The sequence below is a fragment of the Mercenaria mercenaria genome, chromosome 2 (genome assembly GCF_021730395.1).
Source record: "Mercenaria mercenaria strain notata chromosome 2, MADL_Memer_1, whole genome shotgun sequence".
Classification (NCBI taxonomy): Eukaryota; Metazoa; Mollusca; class Bivalvia; order Venerida; family Veneridae; genus Mercenaria; species Mercenaria mercenaria.
The window spans coordinates 11,499,152-11,524,752 of record NC_069362.1 but is presented as its reverse complement, the minus strand read 5'-3'; the positions used below and the strand labels follow the sequence as shown (position 1 = coordinate 11,524,752).

At 36.8% G+C, this 25,601-nt stretch overlaps 1 protein-coding gene across 1 annotated transcript in view; it reads right to left on the bottom strand.

The window, feature by feature from the left end:
• The window catches only part of LOC123561964 (cadherin EGF LAG seven-pass G-type receptor 2-like), a 73,604-nt gene that overhangs the window by 3,175 nt on the left and 44,828 nt on the right, over positions 1-25,601 (bottom strand). The window contains exons 13-19 of the mRNA XM_053524421.1: positions 23,294-23,396; positions 19,484-19,732; positions 18,761-19,029; positions 16,767-16,855; positions 15,202-15,294; positions 13,617-13,770; positions 4,936-5,063 (exon numbers count right to left, since the gene is read on the bottom strand). Coding sequence (XP_053380396.1) covers positions 4,936-5,063; positions 13,617-13,770; positions 15,202-15,294; positions 16,767-16,855; positions 18,761-19,029; positions 19,484-19,732; positions 23,294-23,396 — 1,085 coding nt within the window. The remainder of the gene's footprint in view (positions 1-4,935; positions 5,064-13,616; positions 13,771-15,201; positions 15,295-16,766; positions 16,856-18,760; positions 19,030-19,483; positions 19,733-23,293; positions 23,397-25,601) is intronic.

The following is a 25,601-nucleotide window of genomic DNA, read 5'->3' as shown; positions in this document are numbered from 1 at the left end:
AAGAAAGGAAAGATAAAATAAATCGATCATTCTTGAAATTCGCAAGTTTCTCTAAAGTTAAATCATGTTTATGATTACAGTTCACATCATCCCACTTGTACCATTGATAACCCCCGTTGGTATGATATGACCAGGGAGCGTATCCACAACCTCCTGTATTCCATGCATGTGCTCTATCTTTAGGCTAACCAAAAGGGTACATGAAACACAGGTGAAGGAAAACCCTTACAGTGGCACTACAGATTTCTTACAGAATTATCACTAGATCTTTGAAGCAACCAATCTGCTTTATTTTTCTGCTACAGTTTCCTTTTGTTGCAGGCCTACTGTGGTTTGAATGGCTCTAAGGCTGTGTTTGGGGAGCTTGGTGCTTTCGGGAAATCTACCTTTACCTTTTTTTTAAAGAGACAGAGATATAAGGGCACAAAATTAAGACAAACAAGGATAATTAACTCTTCAAGTAAAATGATAAGCTCATGATTTCTTTTAGTTCAATTCCTTAAATGCCTTTATTATTAATATTTCATAAAGTGACCTGTACTGAAATATTTTTAAAATTATTCTTTGAGCAAACAAAGGAAAGAGTTCTTGCAGCAGTAAAAATAAGCTGTTTAAGCAGAGTGAATATCTGTGTGATAAAAAACAACAACTACTTTTAGGAGAGATCATTTTTTGTAGTAGAAAGTTTTATTACTGCTTCAATCAGGAAAATGGGTGAATGTAAATATAAGCGAAGGCTTAAGAATAGATGCAGTCAAAAGTTTTTGAATCAAATAAAACTACATAAAATAAAACAAATTCTGTTTAATGGGTCCTGTTTTTGAGGTTAATACATTTTCACTCAAACTTACATTGCTGGTAATATATCAGACAACCCTTGTCTTGCACTACAAAAATAATTTTATATACAAGAACATTTTGTTCATCTATTAAATTTTTGATTAAAACTTACACACACTTTGTTAGTAAAGATACTGAAGGGTACAAAGAATGCAAAACACACAAAATAATTCTGACAAAATGTGGGTTAGAGTTAAGGTTCTTGGCCTACATTGTCACTTAATGATCATAAACAAGCATGCAAAGCGTCAAAACTGTAGCTCTTATAGTTTTTGAGAATTTCTAAATACAAAAAGGGCCAGAATTCTGACATAATGCATATCAGTGTTATACTTCTTGGCCTACACAGTCACCTTATGATGATGAAGATGTTATTTTATTATTTATTAATTAACAAAGTTTCAAAGCTGTAGCTATTCCAGTTTTTGGGAAAAGGCGGACCTAACCAAAAAATTTAACCAACGCCAATAATCAAGTGATGACAATATTAAATTATATACCTCTTAGAATTTTCAAAAAATCAGAAGAGGTAATAAACTTCATCTTGATAACATTCCACTATTCTTACATTCTTATTAGTAAGGTCTTCATTGTAGTCATAGTCTGTGAAAAATCACTAACATTGAACTTATATAGTCTGGTACTTATGTTAGAAAACAAGTGTGTTGTATATGAAAGGAACTTAGGATCTGGAATCAAAGCATAAATATCTAGGGTGATCAAATAACTGTTTTACCTTGTGCTAGAAAAATGTAAACATCTGATTTATATAAGTATTTTGTTACTTATATAATAAGCAAGAACCTACCTACTAACTTAAGTCTGTTATAGACTTAAAAAAAAAATTTAGAATTTAGTCTAATTTCAAAAGAGTTACTGAATTTAGTAAGTTTGTATTATTCAGTATTATCATACTAATGTCTGTTAGCAATATTTCTTTAAAGCAAAGACGTTTTTACAAGGGAAGATCTTTCTGGATAAACAAAATTTTCTTAATATTATCCTCTAGAACAAAAGCCTTCGTCCAAAAGAATATGTAACAGACTTCCCATCACTGTTTCTAAGGCTGTACTGTGCAGTTAATGATCGAGACACCAACAATATTGAAATTAGTGCTTCGTTTTTGACCTTCGAACCATATATCAGGTTTATAAACTTTACCCTGCTAAATTTCTAAAATGAACTGGTCCATCATTCAATCTGGGCAATACTACTTATTATGCTGAAAATTTACTGACTGAATAGCAGACAGTGCTGACCATGATTAGCCTGCACAGATGTGCAGGCTGATCTTGGTCTGCACTGGTCGCAAAGGCAGAAATATTCATCACCAGCAGCCTAAAGGCTAATGTCAAATTTCATTATTTTGTCTCTGATTTAAGGCAGTTCCATATTTAAACCATAAGTATTATGGTGTTACAAATGTTATTTATCAAGATAACGTGGAAGAAAGCATTGAGCACGGAATACAGGAATGCAAATTCTTTAATGAATTAAAATATGGCGACCAATGATGAATTTATTTAAACAACAACATTACTATCTTTCTATGAAGATATAATATGATATAACAACATTTGACCCATTAAATAATTCCAAATAATGCCTTAAAATCAGCATATTATGACATACGAGGGGTGTTCAATATGTAAAGTTACTTCATATGTACATGTAGTTCCGTAATCGCTTGTTGTTTTTAGATGCGGTTTTCGGCACATTATAGAGCAATTTATTGGGAACACAATGCTACATAAATTATAAAAATTGGTAGATTCAAAGTAAAAATATAATCATTTGAGTGAGGTGTACTCGAGGTATACTGGTGAATTTTATGTCCAAAATATTGAGATTGTAATATGCAATTCTTTGATTCTACTATTCAACAACTAGAATTATAGTTCAATTTTCAGTTGAAACCGTTAAAACTAATCATTATCTTACAAAAACATTTGAAAACTAAAATAAAACAAGAGCTGTCTCCATAGGATGACACATGCCCCCGATGGCACTTTGAATGAATAGTTATGGCCGATGTTAGAGTTTAGGACCTTTGACCTATGGAGCTGGGTCTTGCGCACGACACAGCATCTTACTGTGTCACACATTCATGCATAGTTATTTTAAAATCCATGCATGAATGACAAAGATATGGACTGGACATGCCCATCAATGCACTATCATGTAAAATGATCTTTAACGTCTAAGTGTGACCTTTACCTTTGAGCTACAGACCTGGGTCTTGCGCACTGCATGTCGTCTTACTGTGGTACACATTCATGCCAAGTTATTTGAAAATCCATCCATCGATGACAAAGATATGGACCGGACACGCCCATCAATGCACTATCCTTTAACGTCTAAGTGTGACCTTGACCTTTGAGCTATGGACCTGGGTCTTGCGCACTGCACGTCGTCTTACTGTGGTACACATTCATGCCAAGTTATTTGAAAATCCATTCATCGATGACAAAGATATGGACCGGACACGCCCATCAATGCACTATCCTTTAACATCTAAGTATGACCTTGACCTTTGAGCTACGGACCTGGGTCTTGCGCACTGCACGTCGTCTTACTGTGGTACACATTCATGCCAAGTTATTTGAAAATCCATCCATCAATGACAAAGATATGGACCGGACACGCCCATCAATGCACTATCCTTTAACGTCTAAGTGTGACCTTGACCTTTGAGCTACGGACCTGGGTCTTGCGCACTGCACGTCGTCTTACTGTGGTACACATTCATGCCAAGTTATTTGAAAATCCATCCATTGATGACAAAGATATGGACCGGACACGAAAATTGCGGACAGACCGACAGACTGACAGACCGACAGACAGACAGACGGTTCAAAAACTATATGCCTCCCTTCGGGGGCATAAAAAGTTTATAATAGTATTAAATTGAGTGTGTATAATTTTACTCGAAAAATGATGTTGAGTACAGTAAGCCTCTGCAATTTTGTCAGGCGCGATAATCATCATTTAAAAAATTTCTTGTATCTTAAGTTGATACTAGTATCTTATTTCCTGATTGCGAAACTAGTTCTTACAACTTTGATTAATCGCTCTCAACACCCATTCCAGATGGAATCAACCTCGAGTTTAGATTTTTTAGTTGTGTTCTAAAATTAAAAATGCAATAAATAGTTTAAAACAAACGCAAACTCATCACAAATTGCTGTACCTCATAGAAAAATGATAGAATTTTGTGATTTTACAAGTTACTCTATTTTTTTTGAAACTCTGGATGCCCAGGACAAACCTAAATTATAATTATGGTCCAGTATACCAGAGTACACCTCATTCAAATGATTATATTTTCACTTTGAAGCTGCCGATTTTTATAATCTACACAGCATTGTGTTTCTAATAAATTGCTCTATAATGTGCCGAAAACCACATCTAAAAATAACCAGCGGTTACGGAACTACATACGGAATAACATTACATATAAAACGCCCCTCGTAATTGTGACACAATGTGCAGATCTCTTTATGGGCAAATACATGTATCTTAGTTTATACTAATTTGTTTTAGCTTAAAAACTATCTTGAAAGCGAGACCAATATATTTCATTTCATCACGTTAATAGACCATATGTTTATTTATGTCTATGAGAAGTTTCAATTAAATTTATACAGTAGAAAAATTTCTATCCAAGAAAACATCAAAACTGTGATTTTCCCATATACCCTCATTTGGAAAACTTGAGTTGAGACCAATTTTCAAATCAGTCTTGCAAAAAATCATGCTCATTACCCTATCTTATGTATTTGGCGAATTTTCTAAGTATATTCTGAAGTTCAAAAAATCAGGGTTCAATCAAAGTCTACATTGTAGACAAAATTTTGATACAAACAGAACCAGCTCTACCTTAACTTGTAAAATTTGACATTTATTTTCACTTTACTGTGTAAAAGAGAAATTAACCTTGACCCCAGTAATGTTATTGGTAAGGGAAGACCAATACTACAACCTGAACTGTTGTCAGAAATTTATAAAACAGAAATTGAACATATGCAAAAAATCTCTTATATACAGTGTATACTTTACAAATATCAGAATACAAACTGATTCTCAAATACTTACGCAGCTCTGATACACAGGAATGCGATGATGCAGAAGATAATGACAAGGAAAATAAGTACAGCGATAATGATGAGTATGATAAGCACAGCCTGGTCCTCAAGTTCAATCTCCTGGTTACTGCTCCCCGGCTGCAAAAAAAACATACAATTACAAACTGAGATAGTAGATCAATAATGAAAATCAAACAATTTCTGTATGGCCTTTCCTCAGGTGTTAATATGTCATATTCAGGCATTTGGCTTTTTACTCAAGCAGCAAAAACAGAAAATGCATATAGAGAAAGCGTTAAAAACAACAACAAAATTTGAAGATCAGCAATATTATCACATTAAACTTTATTCATAGGCTGTTGAATTAAATGTAGTTCAAGTAACGTAATTAAAAGTGGTTTGTGTAATAACACATTAAAACTGGTTTGGGCGATTTTCATTGAAAGACTGAGTCTGTGACAAACTGAAAATGTTTGCCAAAATACAGAAAACAGTGGATGCAACAGGTAAATCTGGTGTAACGGTTGTTTATGATGAGAACTGGTGAGTGAGTGAGTGGGTGAGTTGGGTTTTACGGCGAATCGACACAAAATGGTCATATATTGCCGAGGATGAGAACTGGAAGTATAACATTTAATATGTATGATATAAATATGTATGATACAGAATAACATTCAATATGTATGATGAAGTAAACATTCAATATGTACAATGTAGTATAAACATTCATTATGTATGATGTAGGAAGACATTCAATATGTATGATGTATGTGGTATAACATTCAATATGTATGATGTAGAAAGACATTCAATAAGTATGATATAGAATAACATTCAATATGTATGATGAAGTATGACATTCAATATGTACAATGTAGTATGACATTCAATATGTGTGATGTAGTATGACGTTCAATATGCATGATGAAGTATGACGTTCAATATGTACAATGTAGTATGATATTCAATATGTACGATGTAGTATGACATTCAATTTGTACAATGTAGTATGACATTCAATATGTATGATGTAGTATGACATTCAATATGTATGATGTAGTATGACATTCATTATGTATGATGTAGTATAACATTCAATATGTATGATGTAGTATGACATTCAATATGTATGTAGTAAAACATTCAATATGTATCATGTAGTACGACATTCAATATGTATGATGTAATATGACATTCAATATGTATGATGTAGTATGACGTTCAATATGTATGATGTAGTATGACATTCAATATGTATGATGTAGTATGACGTTCAATATGTATGATGTAGTATGACGTTCAATATGTATGTAGTAAAACATTCAATATGTATGATGTAGTATGACGTTCAATACGTATGATGTAGTATGACATTCAATATGTATGATGTGATATGACATTCAATATGTATGATGTAGTATGACATTCAATATGTATGATGTAATATGACATTCAATATGTATGATGTAGTATGACGTTCAATATGTACGTAGTAAAACATTCAATATATATGATGTAATATGACATTCAATATGTATGATGTAATATGACATTCAATATGTATGATGTAGTATGACGTTCAATATGTATGTAGTAAAACATTCAATATGTATGATGTAATATGACATTCAATATGTATGATGTAATATGACATTCAATATGTATGATGTAATATGTATGATGTAATATGACATTCAATATGTATGATGTAATATGACATTCAATATGTATGATGTAATATGTATGATGTAATATGACATTCAATATGTATGATGTAATATGACATTCAATATGTATGATGTAGTATGACGTTCAATATGTATGTAGTAAAACATTCAATATGTATGATGTAATATGACATTCAATATGTATGATGTAGTATGTATGATGTAATATGACATTCAATTTGTATGATGTAATATGACATTCAAAATGTATGATGTAGTATGGACATTTTATCCTACCTTCATGCGAAATAACGGGCAAAATCTGGGGGTATCATCATTTTTGCTTTATTAAGTCAGTGACTAAATAAACTTTTACCGGACTTCTTTTTTTTATTTTGTTTTCAAAATGACACAATCTTGTTTTTGAGAACAACTGCTTTTTATAAATGAGATTTTATTAGGCATGTGAGACCGTGTCAATTGAAGATGACTTATCCATAGCATTTTGTCCAGGATTTTAGCTTTCTGCTCTTAAATCAAGGAATATTGCATCTGGAATGGAATGACGTTGAATGAAATCCTCAACGAAATGGTATTCTATTTTTTGTGTAAAGCAGCATTATGGCTATATGTAAATAACTCCTAATGTGTGCAGTATCACTTTCACTATGTACGATACAGTATAACATTCAATACGTATGATTTAGTATCAATATGTATTATATAGTATAAGATTCATTATGTATGATATCATCAAGATTCAACTCTGCAAACACTGTTTAATGTTATTAATTAATTATTATCATTATCCCTGATAAATACTGTTGAAAATCAGATAATAAAACATAAGCATGAATTGGGAATAACTGTACAAGGATGAGCAGAGTTAGTACAATGGTAAAACAAAACTAGAGCTATCACTAAAGGTGATGAATGTACCCCCCCCCCCCCCCCACATGCACTGACACAGTACATTGCAATTTGACGCACACAAGATTGCATAATTATGTGGACTGTATGTATATATAGACTGTATGTATACAGTATAGTAACAAAAAACAAAGTCCCATAACTATGCAGAATATTTATTTAAAAGAATGTAACATGCACCATGCACAACTAGGGTTGGTACTGATCACTTGTGTGAAGTTTCATTAAATTGTGTGCAAGGGTTTGGTAGATTAGGCACGCACAAAATTGCATATGCAGACTGTATGTACATAGTATGTTAACAAGAAACAAAGTCCCATAACTCTGCAATTTTTGTCGCTGAAAGAACCTAACATGCCCCATGCACAACTACTGTTGGTTTAAACATATTTTATTTCCCAATATGTACATTTCAAATGATTATTTACATACATAAATTCTGGATTGGACTAGAAGCCAGTAGGCTTATTGAAGTCCTCTCCATAACTACTGTTGTTACTGATCACTTGTGTGAAGTTTCATTAAATTGTGTCAAGAGGATGAGGAGAGATGGTGCGCACAAGATTGTGTCTATGTATATAGTATAGTAACAAAAAAACAAAGTCCCATAACTCTGCAAAAAAATTTTTCTGAAAGAACCTAACATGCCCCATGCACAACTACTGTTGTTACTGATCACTTGTGTGAAGTTTTATTAAATTGTGTCAAGGGGATGAGGAGAGATGGCGCGCACAAGATTGTGTCTATGTATATAGTATAGTAACAAAAAAACAAAGTCCCATAACTCTGCAAATTTTTTTTCTAAAAGAACTTAACATGCCCCATGCACAACTACTGTTGGTACTGATCACTTGTGTGAAGTTTCATTAAATTCTGTCAAGGGGATAAGGAGAGATGGTGCGCACAAGATTGTGTCTATGTATATAGTATAGTAACAAAAAAACAAAGTCCCATAACTCTGGAATTTTTTTTTCTAAAAGAACCTAACATGTTCCATGCACAACTACTGTTGGTACTGATCACTTGTGTGAAGTTTCATTAAATTGTGTCAAGGGGATGAGGAGAGATGGTGCGCACAAGATTGTGTCTATGTACAGTGCATTCGCGGTGCTACGAATCGCAATTTAACGAAATACCGGCATACTACGAAAAGGTGTTGTAGTCCCGGCTGCTTTCCTTCTTATTTCTATGTTACAAAGTCGCTGCATAAAGAATATAAAAAAAATCTAAGTCCTCATCGTCTGTAAATTGTCGTTTTATTATTCCGAAAAAAATCAGTGTATGGTAGCTGAATCGGAATAGGCAATTGCAATTTTTGTTCTCGTGCAACAATGTACCTTTTATATATTTTATGTACAGTGAAAAAAGGTAAAGAAAAAACGATTTAAAGTTCTTGATACCATCTGAGTTCAGATTCGAATAAGATTTGTAGAAAACCCAGATGTACATATAAAATTGTTATACATGTACTCCGATACGAAATACCACTGGTTACGATGTGTAAATATTAAGGTGCCGTATAGCGAAATTTCCTATACTGCGCTCGAACGAAAATGCGATATTACGAAAAAAACGGCCGGTCCCTTGGCTCTTCGTAGTATCGCGATTGTACTGTATATATATAGTATAGTAACAAAAAAACAAAGTCCCATAACTCTGCAAATTTTTTTTCTAAAAGAACCTAACGTGCCCCATGCACAACTACTGTTGGTACTGATCACTTGTGTGAAGTTTCATTAAATTCTGTCAAGGGGATAAGGAGAGATGGTGCGCACAAGATTGTGTCTACGGACAGACGGACAGACAGACAACCTGAAACCAGTATACCCCCCCTTACAACTTTGTTGTCGGGGGGTACAACAAGAGGGTCTTAGCCTTGTAATCATCAAGATAAACATTCTGACCATGTGGCCTCTACAGTGTTAACAAGCTTTTCCTTTGATTTGACCTAGAGATTATCTAGATAAACATTCTGTTCAAGTTTGTATCAAATCAAAGCATAAATGAAACCTCTATATGACTGAAAGGGCGAATATATAGAAAATTTTGCCCCTTTCAGGGGCAGTAACTCTAGAACCCATGAACGAACCTAGCCAGTTTTTGAAAGGCACCGAGATATTATTGTGACTAAAGTTGTGTGTAAGTGTGGTTAAACTCAAATAAAAAATGTCACTTTTATTGTGTTCACAAGGTAAAACTAACAAATATTGGCTCTTTCTGGAACCGTAACTCTGAAACCTATAACTGGATCTGGTGGATTCATCATTGAATCCAAGATCTATTGTTGTTAAAGATATTTTGCAAGTTTGTATTAAATCAAACCATAAATGAAGTCTCTATATGGCTGCAAAAGCAAGAATAGCAAATTTTGGCCCTTTAAGGGACCATAACTCTTGAACCTATAATGGGATCTGGTCAGTTTTCAAAAGGAACCACGATATTATGCCAATAAAAGTGAGCAAGTTTGATTAAGATCAATTGCAAAATGTGGCCTCTGCCGTGTTCACAAGCCAAAAATAGCAAATTTTGGCCTTTTAAGGGGCCATAACTCTTGAACCCATGAAGGGATCTGGCTGGTTTTTGAAAGGAACTGAGATATTATGCTAATGCAAGTTGTGTGTAAGTTTAATTAAAATTGATTGCAAAATTTGGTCTGTATCGTATTCACAAGCGAAAAATAGCAAATTTTGGCACTTTAAGCAGCCATAACTCTGGAACCCATGATGGGATCTGGCCAGTTTTCGAAAGGAACAGAGATATTATGCCAAAAAAATGTGGTCTCTATCCTGTTCACAAGAAACTGTGGACAGAAAACGACAGACGAAGGGCGATCACAAAAGCTCACCTCGTCACTACGTGACAGATGAGCTAACAAAAGTCATTGGCAGTGGGTGGGTTGGGAATACAAGGGAGTCCATGTATTATGAGGGATGGTACTAAACTACAAAAGTATCAGTATGAAGAAAGAAAATTAATAGAAAGTAGGGGAGAGGTTGTGGTGTAGTTGGGGAAAGGGTATTCAAATTCGTTTTTAATCATTCTTAACAAAAGGTTATAATGAATACTTATTACTAAATCTCACCTCCACTTGCTTGAAATAAAGAAAAACCTGTTAATTACTTCCAGTTTCTGGTGTAATATTTATCATTTGTATTAGGGATACAAAGAAATAAATTACAGAGTAACATAAAACAGAGAAGAAAAAAAGGATTGTTAACAATAAAATAAGCACTTTTTTCAGTTTTATGTTACTAAAGATTATATCATTATGTAATCTAATCATAAATGTAGATATTTAGTCAAATAAACATGTATAAAATTAACAGATATTGCAAAGACCCAATTCAGCAGATTAACATGTTTGTCACTAAGTCCTGCGCTTCTCTGAAGTCATTCGTGAGGCTCTAGGTCCTTGGCAATTTAGGACACATAGGTCCTTGGTCATAAAGGAAAAACACATTTCCACAGTTATTTAGGAAACCTGGGTCCTTGATAATTTAGGACACATAATTAAGCCCTTAGTCATAAAGGAAAAACACATTTCCTTGGTTATTTAGGAAAGCTGGGTCTTTGGTAATTTATAGGTCCTTGGTCATAAAGGAAAACAAGAGCACCGCCTTGTGGGTGCCGACTCTCATCTGATTTTTTTTGTATTATAAAAATATTGTCCTACCCATGATTTTCTAAGTCTAAAAAGGGCCATCATTCTTGCAAAAAGCAGGATAGAGTTATGTTTCTTGATGTACAATGTCCACTTATGATGGTGAAAAACTGTTGCAGGTTTTAAAGCAATAGCTTTGATAGTGTATGAGAAAAGTTGACTTAAACATAATACTCAACCAAGAAAATGATTTTCTAATTCCAAAAGGGGCAATAACTATTGCAACAAGAGCTGTCTCCATAAGATGACACATGCCCCCGATGGCACTTTGAATGAATAGTTATGGCCGATGTTAGAGTTTAGGACCTTTGACCTACGGAGCTGGGTCTTGCGCGCCACACGTCTTACTGTTTCACACATTCATGCGTAGTTATTTTAAAATCCATGCATGAATGACAATGATATGGACCGGACACGCCCATCAATGCACTATCATGAAAAATGACCTTTAATGTCTAAGTGTGACCTTGACCTTTGAGCTACGGACCTGGGTCTTGCGCGCGACACGTCGTCTTACTGTGGTACACATTCATGCCAAGTTATTTGAAAATCCATCCATCGATGACAAAGATATGGACCGGACACGCCCATCAATGCACTATCCTTTAACGTCTAAGTGTGACCTTGACCTTTGAGCTACGGACCTGGGTCTTGCGCGCGACACGTCGTCTTACTGTGGTACACATTCATGCCAAGTTATTTGAAAATCCATCCATCGATGACAAAGATATGGACCGGACACGCCCATCAATGCATTATCCTTTAATGTCTAAGTGTGACCTTGACCTTTGAGCTACGGGCCTGGGTCTTGCGTGCGACACGTCGTCTTACTGTGGTACACATTCATGCCAAGTTATTTGAAAATCTATCCATCGATGACAAAGATATGGACCGGACACGAAAATTGCGGACAGACTGACAGACCGACAGACAGACTGACAGACCGACAGACGGTTCAAAAACTATATGCCTCCCTTCGGGGGCATAAAAAGCAGGATGGAGTTATGTTGCTTGCTGTACAGGGTCAGCTTATGATGGTGAACAAGTGTTGCAAGTTTCAAAGCAATAGCTTTGATAGTTTAAGAGAAAAAGTTGACCTAAACATAAAACTTAACCAAGAAATCTGATATTTTCTAAGTCCAAAAGGGGCCATAAATCTTGCAAAAAGCATGATGGAGTTATGTTTCTTGCTGTACAGGGTCAGCTTATGATGGTGAACAAGTGTTGCAAGTTTTAAAGCAATAGCTTTGATAGTTTAGGATAAAAGCTGACCTAAACATAAAACTTAACCAAGAAAACTGATTTTCTAATTCCAAAAGGGGCAATAATTCTTGCAAAAAGCAAGATGGAGTTATGTTTCTTGATGTACAGGGTCTGCTTATGATGGTGAACAAGTATTCCACGTTTCAAAGCAATAGCTTTGATAGTTTAGGAGAACAGTTGACCTAAACATAAAACTGAACCAAGAAATCTGATATTTTCTAAGTCCAAAAGGGGCAATAATTCTTGCAAAAAGCAAGATGGAGTTATGTTTCTTGCTATACAGGGTCAGCTTATGATGGTGAACAAGTATTCCAAGTTTCAAAGCAATAGCTTTGATAGTTTAGGAGAAAAGCTGACCTAAACATAAAACTTAACCAGGCAACGCCAACACAGACACCGACGCCGACAACCGCTCAAGTGATGACAATAACTCATCATTTTTTTTCAAAAAATCAGATGAGCTAAAAACACATTTCCTTGATTATTTAGGAAACCAGGGTCCCTGGTAATTTAGGACATGTATGTCCTTGGTCATAATTGAATAACACACTTCCTTGGTTATTTAGGAAACCTGGGTCCCTGGTAATTTAGGACATGTATGTCCTTGGTCATAATTGAAAAACACATTTCCTTGGTTATTTAGGAAAGCTGGGTCTTTGGTAATTTATAGGTCCTTGGTCATAAAGGAAAAAAACACATTTCCTTGGTTATTTAGGAAACTTGGGTCCCTGGTAAATTATGACATGTATGTCCTTGGTCATAATTGAAAAACACACTTCCTTGGTTATTTAGGAAACATGGGTCCTTGATAATTAATGGCACCTGGTTCCTTGGTCATGAATGACTTGTGTCCTTGGTTATTAAGGGCACCTGGATCCTTGGTCATTAAGGACACCTAGGTCTATGGTCATGAATGACTTGGGTCCTTGGTCATAAAGCTGGATTTAGTGACCATTTTTAAAAACTTCACCACCTGATTATTTGATTCAAAACTTATTCTCAGAACTGACCAGTGATGAGATGGCCATCAGAACCTGGTCTTAACTCTAGATATGTACTTGGAAGCAGTAATGATTTCCTTGGAAGGATATCCAGGAATGGTCATAGGAGTGCTTCAAATTTATCTCATGCATTCTTATTAGAAATATCTAAAACTTAATAAGACCTTACCGTAACTGACTTGATGTAAAGAAGATCAAAGTCAGACTTTCTGTCAAACCTCTCTCTGTCAACAATGTTTCTCATCTCTGTACCCGACAGAATCACATATCGCTCATTATTATCTACAATTTCCTTCCTAATGCCAACAATGTACACATCAGACCTTGATAAAAATGACACATAAAATTATTTGAAATTCTTCATTATGCAAAGATTTAGTGATTTATGACTTGAAGTAGACAGTCTATAATCAGTGGAACCAGTGAGCAGGAATTTGTTTAGTCTCTACCTGGACCTATTAAGATGCCACTCTCAGAGTTACTTAAGGCTTGCTTGGACACTGTGGTAAATCCACTGATCTTCCTTAACCTTAGACAGCTTAATTTCTAAAATGGACTGGCCCATCATTCAATTTGGACAATACCATTTATTATTTGAAGGGGTGCTTACTGAAAACTTTATAAGGGTTAACCTCACTGATGAGTCACAAACAAACAGCAGGATGGAAAAAGAATCTGACGACAGCAACTTTAAGCACTAAGCCAAGGAGCCCCAGAAGAAACTGATCAACTATCTGTCCATGGAAAAACTCTTAAATGGGTACAGGAAACTCCATTATAATATCAGACACAGGAAATTCAATGCACTTTTTGTTATAATCAATGCCCAAATGAATCAACACAAGTTACTTCCCAGCACAAGCTCATACAATTCTGCAGACAACATTTGATAAGTACAAAGAATTGAAATGGCAACATTGACTTCATTTCACAATAGTTACTATAATACTATTTTGTTCTTTACATGTTCTAGAGCAACTTTCCACTTTTGATTTTAAGGTAGTTCTGCATGTTTAATAAACCGGAAGTGATGGCATAACATTATTTATCCGGAAAACGTAGAATAAAGCCTGGATTCCGCATGCAGAAATGAAAATCATTTTATGAATTAATCGCAACCTGTGAGTAAATTTATTACAATGGCACTGTTGCTATATTTCTAAAGTCAAAATATGATATTAAAACATCGACGCGTTAAATACTTCAAAATAATGTCTTAAAATTAGCGTGAAATGTCTGGTTCGCTTTAATCGTGGTCAAATGTCTCAAAAATAAGCAGACAGACCTATACATTTTATTTCATCAAATAATAGGCCATGTCCTTATTTACAACTGTGAGAAGTTTCATCAAAATCTACAGTGTAGAAAAATTTCTATTTGCGAAAATGTTATGAAAATTATGATTTTCCCATAGACTCCCATTATGAAATATTGCGTGAGGTCCTTATTTTTCAAATCAGTCTATCAAAAAAATCAAGTACACATTTTTATCTGCTGAATTTTCTAGGTATATTCTGAAGTTTTGAAAAATCAGTGTTTAATCAAATTCTACATTGTAGAAATAGTTTCTATCAAAACGTGCAGTGCTTCCTTACAGTAAAATTTTGTCTAACTGTTCTCATCCCTGATCTATACAATAAAATTTTTCCTGAATATCTGTATCCATGGCAGAAACATAATACATCCTTTTTTCTTTAAAAACAAAGTAGGTCTAAAATTACCAGCCACATTAATTATATGGTATACCTACTTACCATAAAGGAGTCACAGATCCCACAGTGTCCACTTCATGGTCCCGTAAGTCATGTATACATACATATGTTAAATCTTGCGCTTTTGCTATTATACTGAAAAACAGAACAGAAAAAAGTTTATGACAGAAATGTTGCCTTTCATAAATATTTCTTTAACCCTTAGCCTGCTAAATTTCTAGAGTGGACTAGTCCATCATTCAATTTGTGCAATACCATTTATTATTCAAAGGGGTGTTCACTGAAAAATTACTGACTGAATAGCGAACAGTACAGACTACGAATGTACAGGCTGATCTTGGTTTGCACTGGTCGCAAAGGCAAAATCACTTGCTGGTTAATTGGCATAAGTTGTCAATACAGTCAGCTTCATTTTGTTTTGTTGGATTTTGACTCACACTGCCACAATTTTGGTCATATGACAACCGTTCAAGCTTTTGATATGGAAGAAGAGCTCTGGTACCATTCTGGAATTTATTCTAGGCAAGGCATGCACCTGGGTAGAACCACCAACCTTCCATGTGCCATCTGGTGGCTGCCTCACATGAACAGTTCTATACTGCAAGTGACACTGCAAACCCACATCGGTGAGGGGTTAGTGATTTACAATCAGTGATCTTAATCACTCAATAGTCTGACTCGGACAACAGTTTTGACACGCAAGTGATAGCATTTTACATTTAACACAAAGTTGAATCAAAGGCTTTGAGTGGCAAATGAAATAATTTTACTTTCAGAGCACAATATAATCAATAGCTATGAAACAAAGAGTTTTCAGACATTGCAAAACACTAATCCTTAAGCCTGCTAAATTTCTAAAATGGACTGGCCTATTATTCAATCTGGGCTGTAACACTTCTTATTCAAAGTTAGAGGTGTTTACTGAAAATGTACTGACTGAATAGCGAACAGTGCAGACCACGGATGTGCAGGCTGATCTTGGTCTGTACTGGCCACAAAGGCAAAACCACTTGCCGCCAGCAGGCTTAATGTTAATTATTCTAAATGTCTTTTCACTAGCGCAACATATATTAACACAAAAACAAACAATATAATCATGACTTTATATCACACCATGTATTAACAGAGACATAAAAAAAACAAGTAAGATGAAATTATATCACAACATTGTGTTTTAACAGAGAGTCATGAATAACATAAAATCATGAATTTATATCACAACATGATAACAGAGACACATTAAATAACATGTAGTCATGAATTTATATCACAACATGTTAACATGTTTTGCCTAAAACCAATAAATGAGCCGTGCCATGAGAAAACCAACATAGTGGGTTTGCGACCAGCATGGATCCAGACCAGCCAGCGCATCCGCGCAGTCTGGTCAGGCTCCATGCTGTTCGCTTTTAAAGCCTATTGGAATTGGAGAAACTGTTAGCGAACAGCATGGAGCCTGACCAGACTGCGCGGATGCACAGGCTGGTCTGGATCCACGCTGGTCGCAAAGCCACTATGTTGGTTTTCTCATGGCATGGCTCAAATTTCATACTAAACAAAAAAGAATGATTTTGCAGTATGTAAATTTGAGAGAAACCAGTGCTTACTCTTGAATCTGTGTTTGATACAGACGTACTTCACTAGTCTTTTGTGTGATCTCCAATTTCACTTCATTTCCTGGCTGGTGAACAAATATCTGCAGAAATTTTACAATACTTATAATAAAGGAACAAATTAAATTGTAAAGTATTTAATGACTTACTATATCTTTTACACAGTAAACAAAATGTCTTTCAACATTCTTTACAATGAAAATTATGAAGAAATCCATACATTGCATCTTGAATGTGTGTGTTCGGGTTCAGCGTCATTTTCAACAAATTTTCTGATATCTAAAATTCAGTGTTGTAGCAGAAAGCCAAATGCCCAGCTTTATAGTTCTTCCTCAATGGAATATCACACTGAAGATATGACAGCCCATCCAGTCACATAATACTGACACTGGGCTGACCTGTCTCACTGCAGACATGATACCCCAGTCAGTCACGTAATACTGATAGTGGGCAGACCTGTCTCACTGCAGACATGATACCCCACTCAGTCACGTAATACTGATAGTGGGCAGACCTGTCTTACTGCAGACATGATACCCCACCCAGTTACATAATACTGACATTGGGCTGACCTGTCTCACTGCAGACATGATACCCCACCCAGTTACATAATACTGACACTGGACTGACCTGTCTTACTGCAGACATGATACCCCGCCAAGACATGCAATACTGACACTAGGCTGACCTGTGTCACTGCAGACAGGATACCCCACTCAGTGACATAATACTGACACTGGGCTGACTTCTCACAGCAGACAAGGATACCCCACCCAGTTACGTAATACTGACACTGGGGTGATGTCTCACTGCAGACATGATACCCCACCCAGTTATGTAATACTGACATTGGGCTGACCGGTCTCACTGCAGACATGATACCCCACCCAGTTACATAATACTGACACTGGGCTGACCTGTCTCACTGCAGACATGATACCCCACCCCAGTCATGTAAGACTGACACTGGGCTGACCTGTCTCACTGCAGACATGATACCCCACCCAGTCACGTAATACTAACACTGGGCTGGCCTGTCTCACTGCAGACATGATACCCCACCCAGTCACATAATACTGACACTGGGCTAACCCATCTCACTGCAGACATGATACCCCACCCAGTCACATAAGACTGACACTGGGCTAACCCATCTCACTGCAGACATGATACCCCACCCAGTCACATAAGACTAACACTGGGCTGACCTGTCTCACTGCAGACATGATACCGCACCCAGTCACATAATACTGACACTGGGCTAACCCATCTCATTGCAGACATGATACCCCACCCAGTCACATAAGACTGACACTGGGCTGACCTGTCTCACTGCAGACATGATACCCCACCCAGTCACATAAGACTGACACTGGGCTGACCTGTCTCACTGCTGACAATTGATACCCCACCCAGTCACATAAGACTGACATTGGGCTGACCTGTCTCACTATAGACATGATACCCCACCCAGTCACATAATACTGACAGTGGGCTGACATGTCTCACTACAGACATGATACTCCTACCAGTAACATAATACTGACACTGGACTGACCAGTCCTTGTACTGTCTCTTTAATATTGAAAAGTTACTAGATCTAGTACTATTTTTCACGTCTCTGTTATGACACTGCCAGGCAGCAAACCTGTGACCTCTCACAGCTGAAGTGGGCACTCTACCACTAACCAAAGGAGGCAGCGATTTGATCCGAGTGTAACCTCTCTATGAAGACCATCCAAAGGAAACAATACACATGGCAGTAACAGATAAGAACAAAAGGTCAACTAGACATCAAAATATTTTTCAGACTTTTGTACATGAATCCTAACAAAAGTATTACCTACACAAAAGGCTAAAAATCATGGTCTCATAAAAATGTTGTAATAAACTGGAGGTTCAAAAAAAACTTTAGACACGACTGTTTAACTCAATGTCTAGATCAAAAATAATTACTGTTTGGATTTTATTGTAAATAATGAACAAACCTTAGCAACAGTGTCTGCAGACTCAGCGGTTTCAATATTCTCCTGATCTCTTGCATTTATGGTGACAAAGAATGTACTGTCAGCATATTTTTTCATCAGAACCTTATTTCTAACAACTCCATGTTTTGGTTCGATGTCAAACAGTGTTGTGTTACCCACTTTGTTACCACCTGTAACTCTATAACGTACGACTCCAGTACCCACAGCATCACGATCAATGGCCTGAACCTTTAGAATGTGCTTGCCATATTCCGCTCTTACAGAAACACCTGCAAAATATTATCACACTCATGCAAATAAAGCTATAAACAAAGTATCAGTACTTAAAATAACACTGGAGACCATTTTCACTACCTAAACCTGAACCTTTTAACCTGCTAAATTTCTAAAATGGACTGGTCCATCATTGAATTTGGGCAGTACCATTTATTATTCAAAGGTGTTCAATTAAACTTTATTGACTAAACAGCAAACAGAGCAGACCATGAGCAGACTGCATGGATGTGCAGGTTGATCTTGGTCTGTCCTGGTTGCAAAGGCAGAATCAGTTGCCGCCAGCAAGCTAAAGGTTCAATCTTGGCCAAAATCAGTTGTGTCTTAAAAAGTTTGTAACATCACACTCAAGGAAACTAACACTGCATTGAAACTATGTTGAATTTGTTTATCATTTATTGAAAATAAGCTTATCAGAATTTGGAAAAATATTCATTAGAGTACACATACATCCGAAGTACTCATCCTGTAAGAAGGAAGGTGCTAAATCATTGATGTTTCCAACAATGACTTTCAGAGTGATTATGCTAGGGTCAGCAGCTCGACGACGGCGGTTACGAATAACTGTATAATCTGCTTCATCATTTGAAGCTTGCACATCAATGTAGTAAATTCCTCTACTTTCCCGATCTAGCGGCTTTAGCAGCCGCAGCATACGAGTATTTCTGTCAAGCTCAAATACACCATCTTCGTTCCCAGCTGAAATATAAATTTATTGTGCCTTATTTGCTTATTTGACATATCTGACATAACAAGTGAATGAAGTATTGCCATGCAATACAAAGTCCCCTACTGGAAGGCACCTAATTTTCTCTACTGCAGTATAACATAATGAACTGATATCTGTCAATGATGTATAAACAATATTGTACTACATATACAATATGTTATAACAACACACTTGGATTAAAATGTGCATATATAAAAACCCACAGTTGTTTTCATATTGAATTTTTTTGGCTGATTATAAAAATGTTATCATGTAAGTTATTTATAGTAACAACAAAGGGAAATTAATCTTTAAAAAATAAAAAATAAATAAATAAATAAAAATAATATAAGTCCACAAGAAACTCTTTACCAGGTAGAGATAGGTCAAAATACACCTGAAAATTGGATATAACATGCATGCTGTACCACAGAAAAGTGGTCTCGATTTTTCTCTACCGCCAGTAATAAAAAAGTTACAATAAAATCTATTTATAGTTACAACAAAGGGTATAATTCTAAAAATAAGGGTGCCTCATGGTGGTGAACATTTGGTCCAAGTTACATCAAAATCCCTCCATGCATGAAGAAGAAATGTTCCGTACAAAGTCATTCTTGAATTTGACCTTTGACCTCTAAATATGACCTTGACCTTAGACCTAGGGATCTGGTTCTTGCGCATGACATGTTGTCTCATCCAGGGGAATATTTGTGCCAACTGATATCTAAATCCTGCTTTGCATGACAAAGTTATAGACCGGACAGGAAAAAAATCCTCTTGACCTTTGATCTCAAAGTGTGACCTTGACCTTTAAGCTAGGGTACTGGGTGTCGTCTCATCATGGGAAACATTTGTGCCAAGTAATATTAAAATCCCTTCATGGATGGCAGAGTTATGGACGGGACAGGAAAAAAACTCTGTTGACCTTTGACCTCCAATTGTGACCTTGACCTTTGAGCTAGGGGTCCGGGATTTGCGCATGACACGTCGTCTCATCATGGGGAACACTTGTGCTAAGTAATATTAAAATCCCTTAATGAATGTCAGAGTTATGGACCGGACACGAAACAGACCCTGTTCATGCTATGTTAACATTTGACTCCTAAGTGTGACCTTGACCTTTGAGCTAGTGGTCTGAAAGTTGTGCATGACATATCATCTTATTATGAGGTACATTTGTGCCAAGTAATATTAAAATCCCTTCAAAGATGGGAGAGTTATGGACCGGACAGGAAAAAAGCCTTGTTGACCTTTGACCTCCAATTGTGACCTTGACCTTTAAGGTAGGGGTCCAGGTTTTGCGCATGACACGTCGTCTCCTCATGGGGAATATTTGTGCCAAGTAATATTAAAATCTCTTCATGGATGGGAGAGTTATGGACTGGACAGGAAAAAAGCCCTGTTGACCTTTGACCTCCAATTGTGACCTTGACCTTTGAGCTAAGGGTCCGGGATTTGCGCATGACACATCACCTCATCATGGGGAACATTTGTGCCAAGTAATACTAAAATCCCTTCAAGGATGGGAGAGTTGTGGACCGGACAGGAAAAAAGCCCTGTTGACCTTTGACCTCCAATTGTGACCTTGACCTTTGAGCTAGGGGTCCGGGTTTTGCGCATGACATGTCGTCTCATCATGGGGAACATTTGTGCCAAGTAATATTAAAATCCCTTCATGGATGACAGAGTTATGGACCGGACACGAAATTGCGGACGGACGGAATGACGGAATGACAGAATGACGGAATGACGGAAAGACGGAATGACGGAAAAGTGCATTCCTATAGTCCCCGAAACTGGTTTTCAACCAGTAGGGGACTAATTACAGACTATGATTAACAATGTGACATTGTGAGACTGACACTTATTCAAAATGGCCTTTCTGCTAAGGTTACACAGCAGAATTTTAACACTGATCTGTGCATGCAAAACACTTCTCATTTTAGATGAGATGGAATTCTTTAAACAACAAGAGCTGTCTCCATAGGATGACACATGCCCCCGATGGCACTTTAAATGAATAGTTATGGCCGATGTTAGAGTTTAGGACCTTTGACCTACGGAGCTGGGTCTTGCGCGCGACACGTCATCTTACTGTGTCACACATTAATGCGCAGTTATTTTAAAATCCATGCATGAATGACAAAGATATGGACCGGACACGCCCATCAATGCACTATCATGAAAAATGACCTTTAAAGTCTAAGTGTGACCTTGACCTTTGAGCTACGGACCTGGGTCTTGTGCGCGACACGTCGTCTTACTGTGGTACATATTCATGCCAAGTTATTTGAAAATCCATCCATTGATGACAAAGATATGGACCGGACACGCCCATCAATGCACTATCCTTTAATGTCTAAGTGCGACCTTAACCTTTGAGGTACAGACCTGGGTCTTGCGCGCGACACGTCGTCTTACTGTGGTACACATTCATGCCAAGTTATTTGAAAATCCATCCATCGATGACAAAGATATGGACCGGACACGCCCATCAATGCACTATCCCTTAATGTCTAAGTGTGACCTTGACCTTTGAGCTACGGACCTGGGTCTTGCGCGTGACATGTCGTCTTACTGTGGTACACATTCATGCTAAGTTATTTGAAAATTCATCTATCAATGACAAAGATATGGACCGGACACGCCCATCAATGCACTATCCTTTAATGTCTAAGTGTGACCTTGACCTTTGAGCTACGGACCTGGGTCTTGCGCGCAACACGTCGTCTTACTGTGGTACACATTCATGCCAAGTTATTTGAAAATCCATCCATCGATGACAAAGATATGGACCGGACACGCCCATCAATGCACTATCCTTTAATGTCTAAGTGTGACCTTGACCTTTGAGCTACGGACCTGGGTCTTGCGCGCAACACCTCGTCTTACTGTGGTACACATTCATGCCAAGTTATTTGAAAATCCATCCATCAATGACAAAGATATGGACCGGACACGAAAAATGCGGACAGACCGACAGACAGACGGTTCAAAAACTATATGCCTCCCTTCGGGGGCATAAAAAGGAAGTATTATGTCAAAATCTTTTGTCCCTAGGATTAGGATTAACTTCCCCTTTACTTTTTACTGCTAAATTTCTAAACTGGACTGGTCCATCATTCAATTTTAGCAATATCATTTATTTATCGAAGGGGCGTTCACTGAAATTTTACGGACTGAACAGCAAACAATGCAGGTTAATCTTAGTCTGCACTGTTCGCAAAAGCAGAATCACATGCTGCCAGCGGGCTAAAGGTTAACTGTGATTTCAAAGACAACAGTTTTTTTTTTTTTTAAGTTTTTGCTTTTTTTTAACCATAGCAACCACACTTGAGCAGATACCGACTCCATTAATTTTGTAAAAGAGATAAAGAAGACTACTTAAAGTAACTATCTGGTGAATTTTCAATACATACGGCCTAACTGTATTTGGAAAAGACTACGTTTTTGTAAAACACCAGACGACAGACAACTAATGATTGAATAAGCTTAGTAGAGCTATTGTCACAGACAAAATCTATCTAAAGCTTAGGCAAAGAATAACTTACATATTATGTCATAGACAATGACAGGATTTAGATCTAGATCAGTAGCAGACGGAATCTGTCTAATGTCACCAAGTGGCTGATTCTCCGTTACATCAATTTGGAACTGAAAAAAAAAGGTTTTTTTTTATTGCAGAACCTCACACATGCCTTGTGTCAACTGAAATCTAAGCTTGTTTTATTAGTTATATATTTAAAGCATTATCAGGGTTTTGATTGTACAATGTAGTTTTGAAGCGTCATAATGATGTTGGTTGTCACATTTTTTACTATGAACACACCATATATCAATTTGTGTAATTTCCTATTTTTGTGAACTTTGCGATAGATCTAAATATTTGATTTATACAGCAGAAAGTAGAATAAATGTGATCTTTTTTTATTACCTCCCTTTATGGCTCTGACTGTACAAGTTCATGTGAAACATTGGAAGTATTGCATTTCTAGCTGTATGTTTATGCATAATGCTCCTTTTTGACAGGTTCTTTGTTGGTTTTCAACGTAATTTGAGCCGTGCCATGAGAAAACCAACATAGTGGGTTTGAGACCATCATGGATTCAGACCAGCCTGCGCATCCGCGCAGTCTGGTCAGGATCCATGCTGTTCGCTAACAGTTTTTCCAATTCCAATAGGCTTTAAAAGCGAACAGCATGGATCCTGACCAGACTGCCCGGATGCGCAGGCTGGTCTGGATTCATGCTGGTCGCAAACCCACTATGTTGGTTTTCTCATGGCATGGCTCATTTTTTATTGATATAATCTAAGTCTTATGACGATGTTCAAGGAAGAACCTAGATGTGCTTTTGAACAATACTTCATAAAATTTATGAGCACCTGAATGGATGTTTACTTGTTCTGAAGTCATAAAAAGTCACAGCAACCTGCTTAATTTCTAAAATGGACTGGTCAATCATTTAATTTAGGCATCCAAAGGAGTTTTCATTGAAAATTTACAGACTGAAAAGCAAAGAGTGCAGACCATGATCAGCCTGTAGAGGTGTGCAGGCTGATCTTCATCTGCACTGGTCACAGAGGCAGAATCACTTGCTGCCAGCAGGTTAAAGGTTAATATATTTAATGTATTTTGATCCTTCAAGCTTTCAAAATTAGTGGAAGATTTTACAGTTATATAAAATCCTTCATATATATTAAATGCATTTTGAATCACCAAGCTTCCAAAAGTAGTGGGAAATATTACTGGTAGATAAAAATTCTTAACATACTACATATATCCTGGGAACTTATTAATTAATCTTTGCATAATTATAAAACAACAGAACAGGTAAGGGACTATTAATATATAGCCTTTGTATTGAGCAAATTATAATTTTTAGTTGAGCTAATAGTCAGCATTAATTTTCCCACATTGAACACACACAAACACACTGAATGGTACACTATAACAAGTATGCCCACGGGCAGAATGTCGAGCCCGCCAGCTGTCAAGTGTGATCTTGACCTTAGACCTAGTGCCCTGGTTCTTGCGCATGACACTCCATCTCATAATGGTGAAGATTCATGCCAAGTTACATCAAAATCCCACCATGTATGAAGAAGAAATGCTTCTGACAAACTTCAATTTGACCTTTGACCTCCAATTGTGACCTTGACCTTTGAGATAGGAACATGGGGTTTGCGCATGACACTCCTTCTCATAGATGTAAACATTCATGCCAAATATAAACAAGATTGGTCCGTGCATGTCAAAGTTGTGGTCTGGACAAAATCAGACGGACGCACGCACGCATATACACCGACCCGCCAAAACTATATCGAGCTCACCGCAAGCGGGCTTGACAAAAACCTAGGTTTTTGTTTTTGTTGGGTTTAACTTTGCACTGACACAATTATAGGTCATATGGCAACTTACCAGCTTTGATGGTAGAGGAAGACCCCAGGTGCCCCTTAGTGTATTATTTCATCACAGGTGGGCACCTGGGTAGAATCACCGACCTTCTGTAAGCCATCTGGATGGCTTCCTCATAAGAAGAATTCAATGGCAATGCCCAGAGAGGCTTGAACCCACATTGGTGAGGGGCAAGTGATTCAAAGTCAGTGACCTTAACCACTTGGCCAGGGAGGCCCTACAAACCTCACCCTAACCTTTAGTCAGTATAGTGTAAACTCAGTGTGTGCATACCACCATTAGGTAGGAATTAATGTTTGCACTGAGCTAACAGGGCACCTTCTATAAAATCTTAAACTAAAATGACTGTGACTCAATGCAGACTTGGAGCGCCGGTGTAAATTACAGACTCCGGTACATACCGGATTAACTAAATTTGAATGAAAAATATCTTAAATGTATAT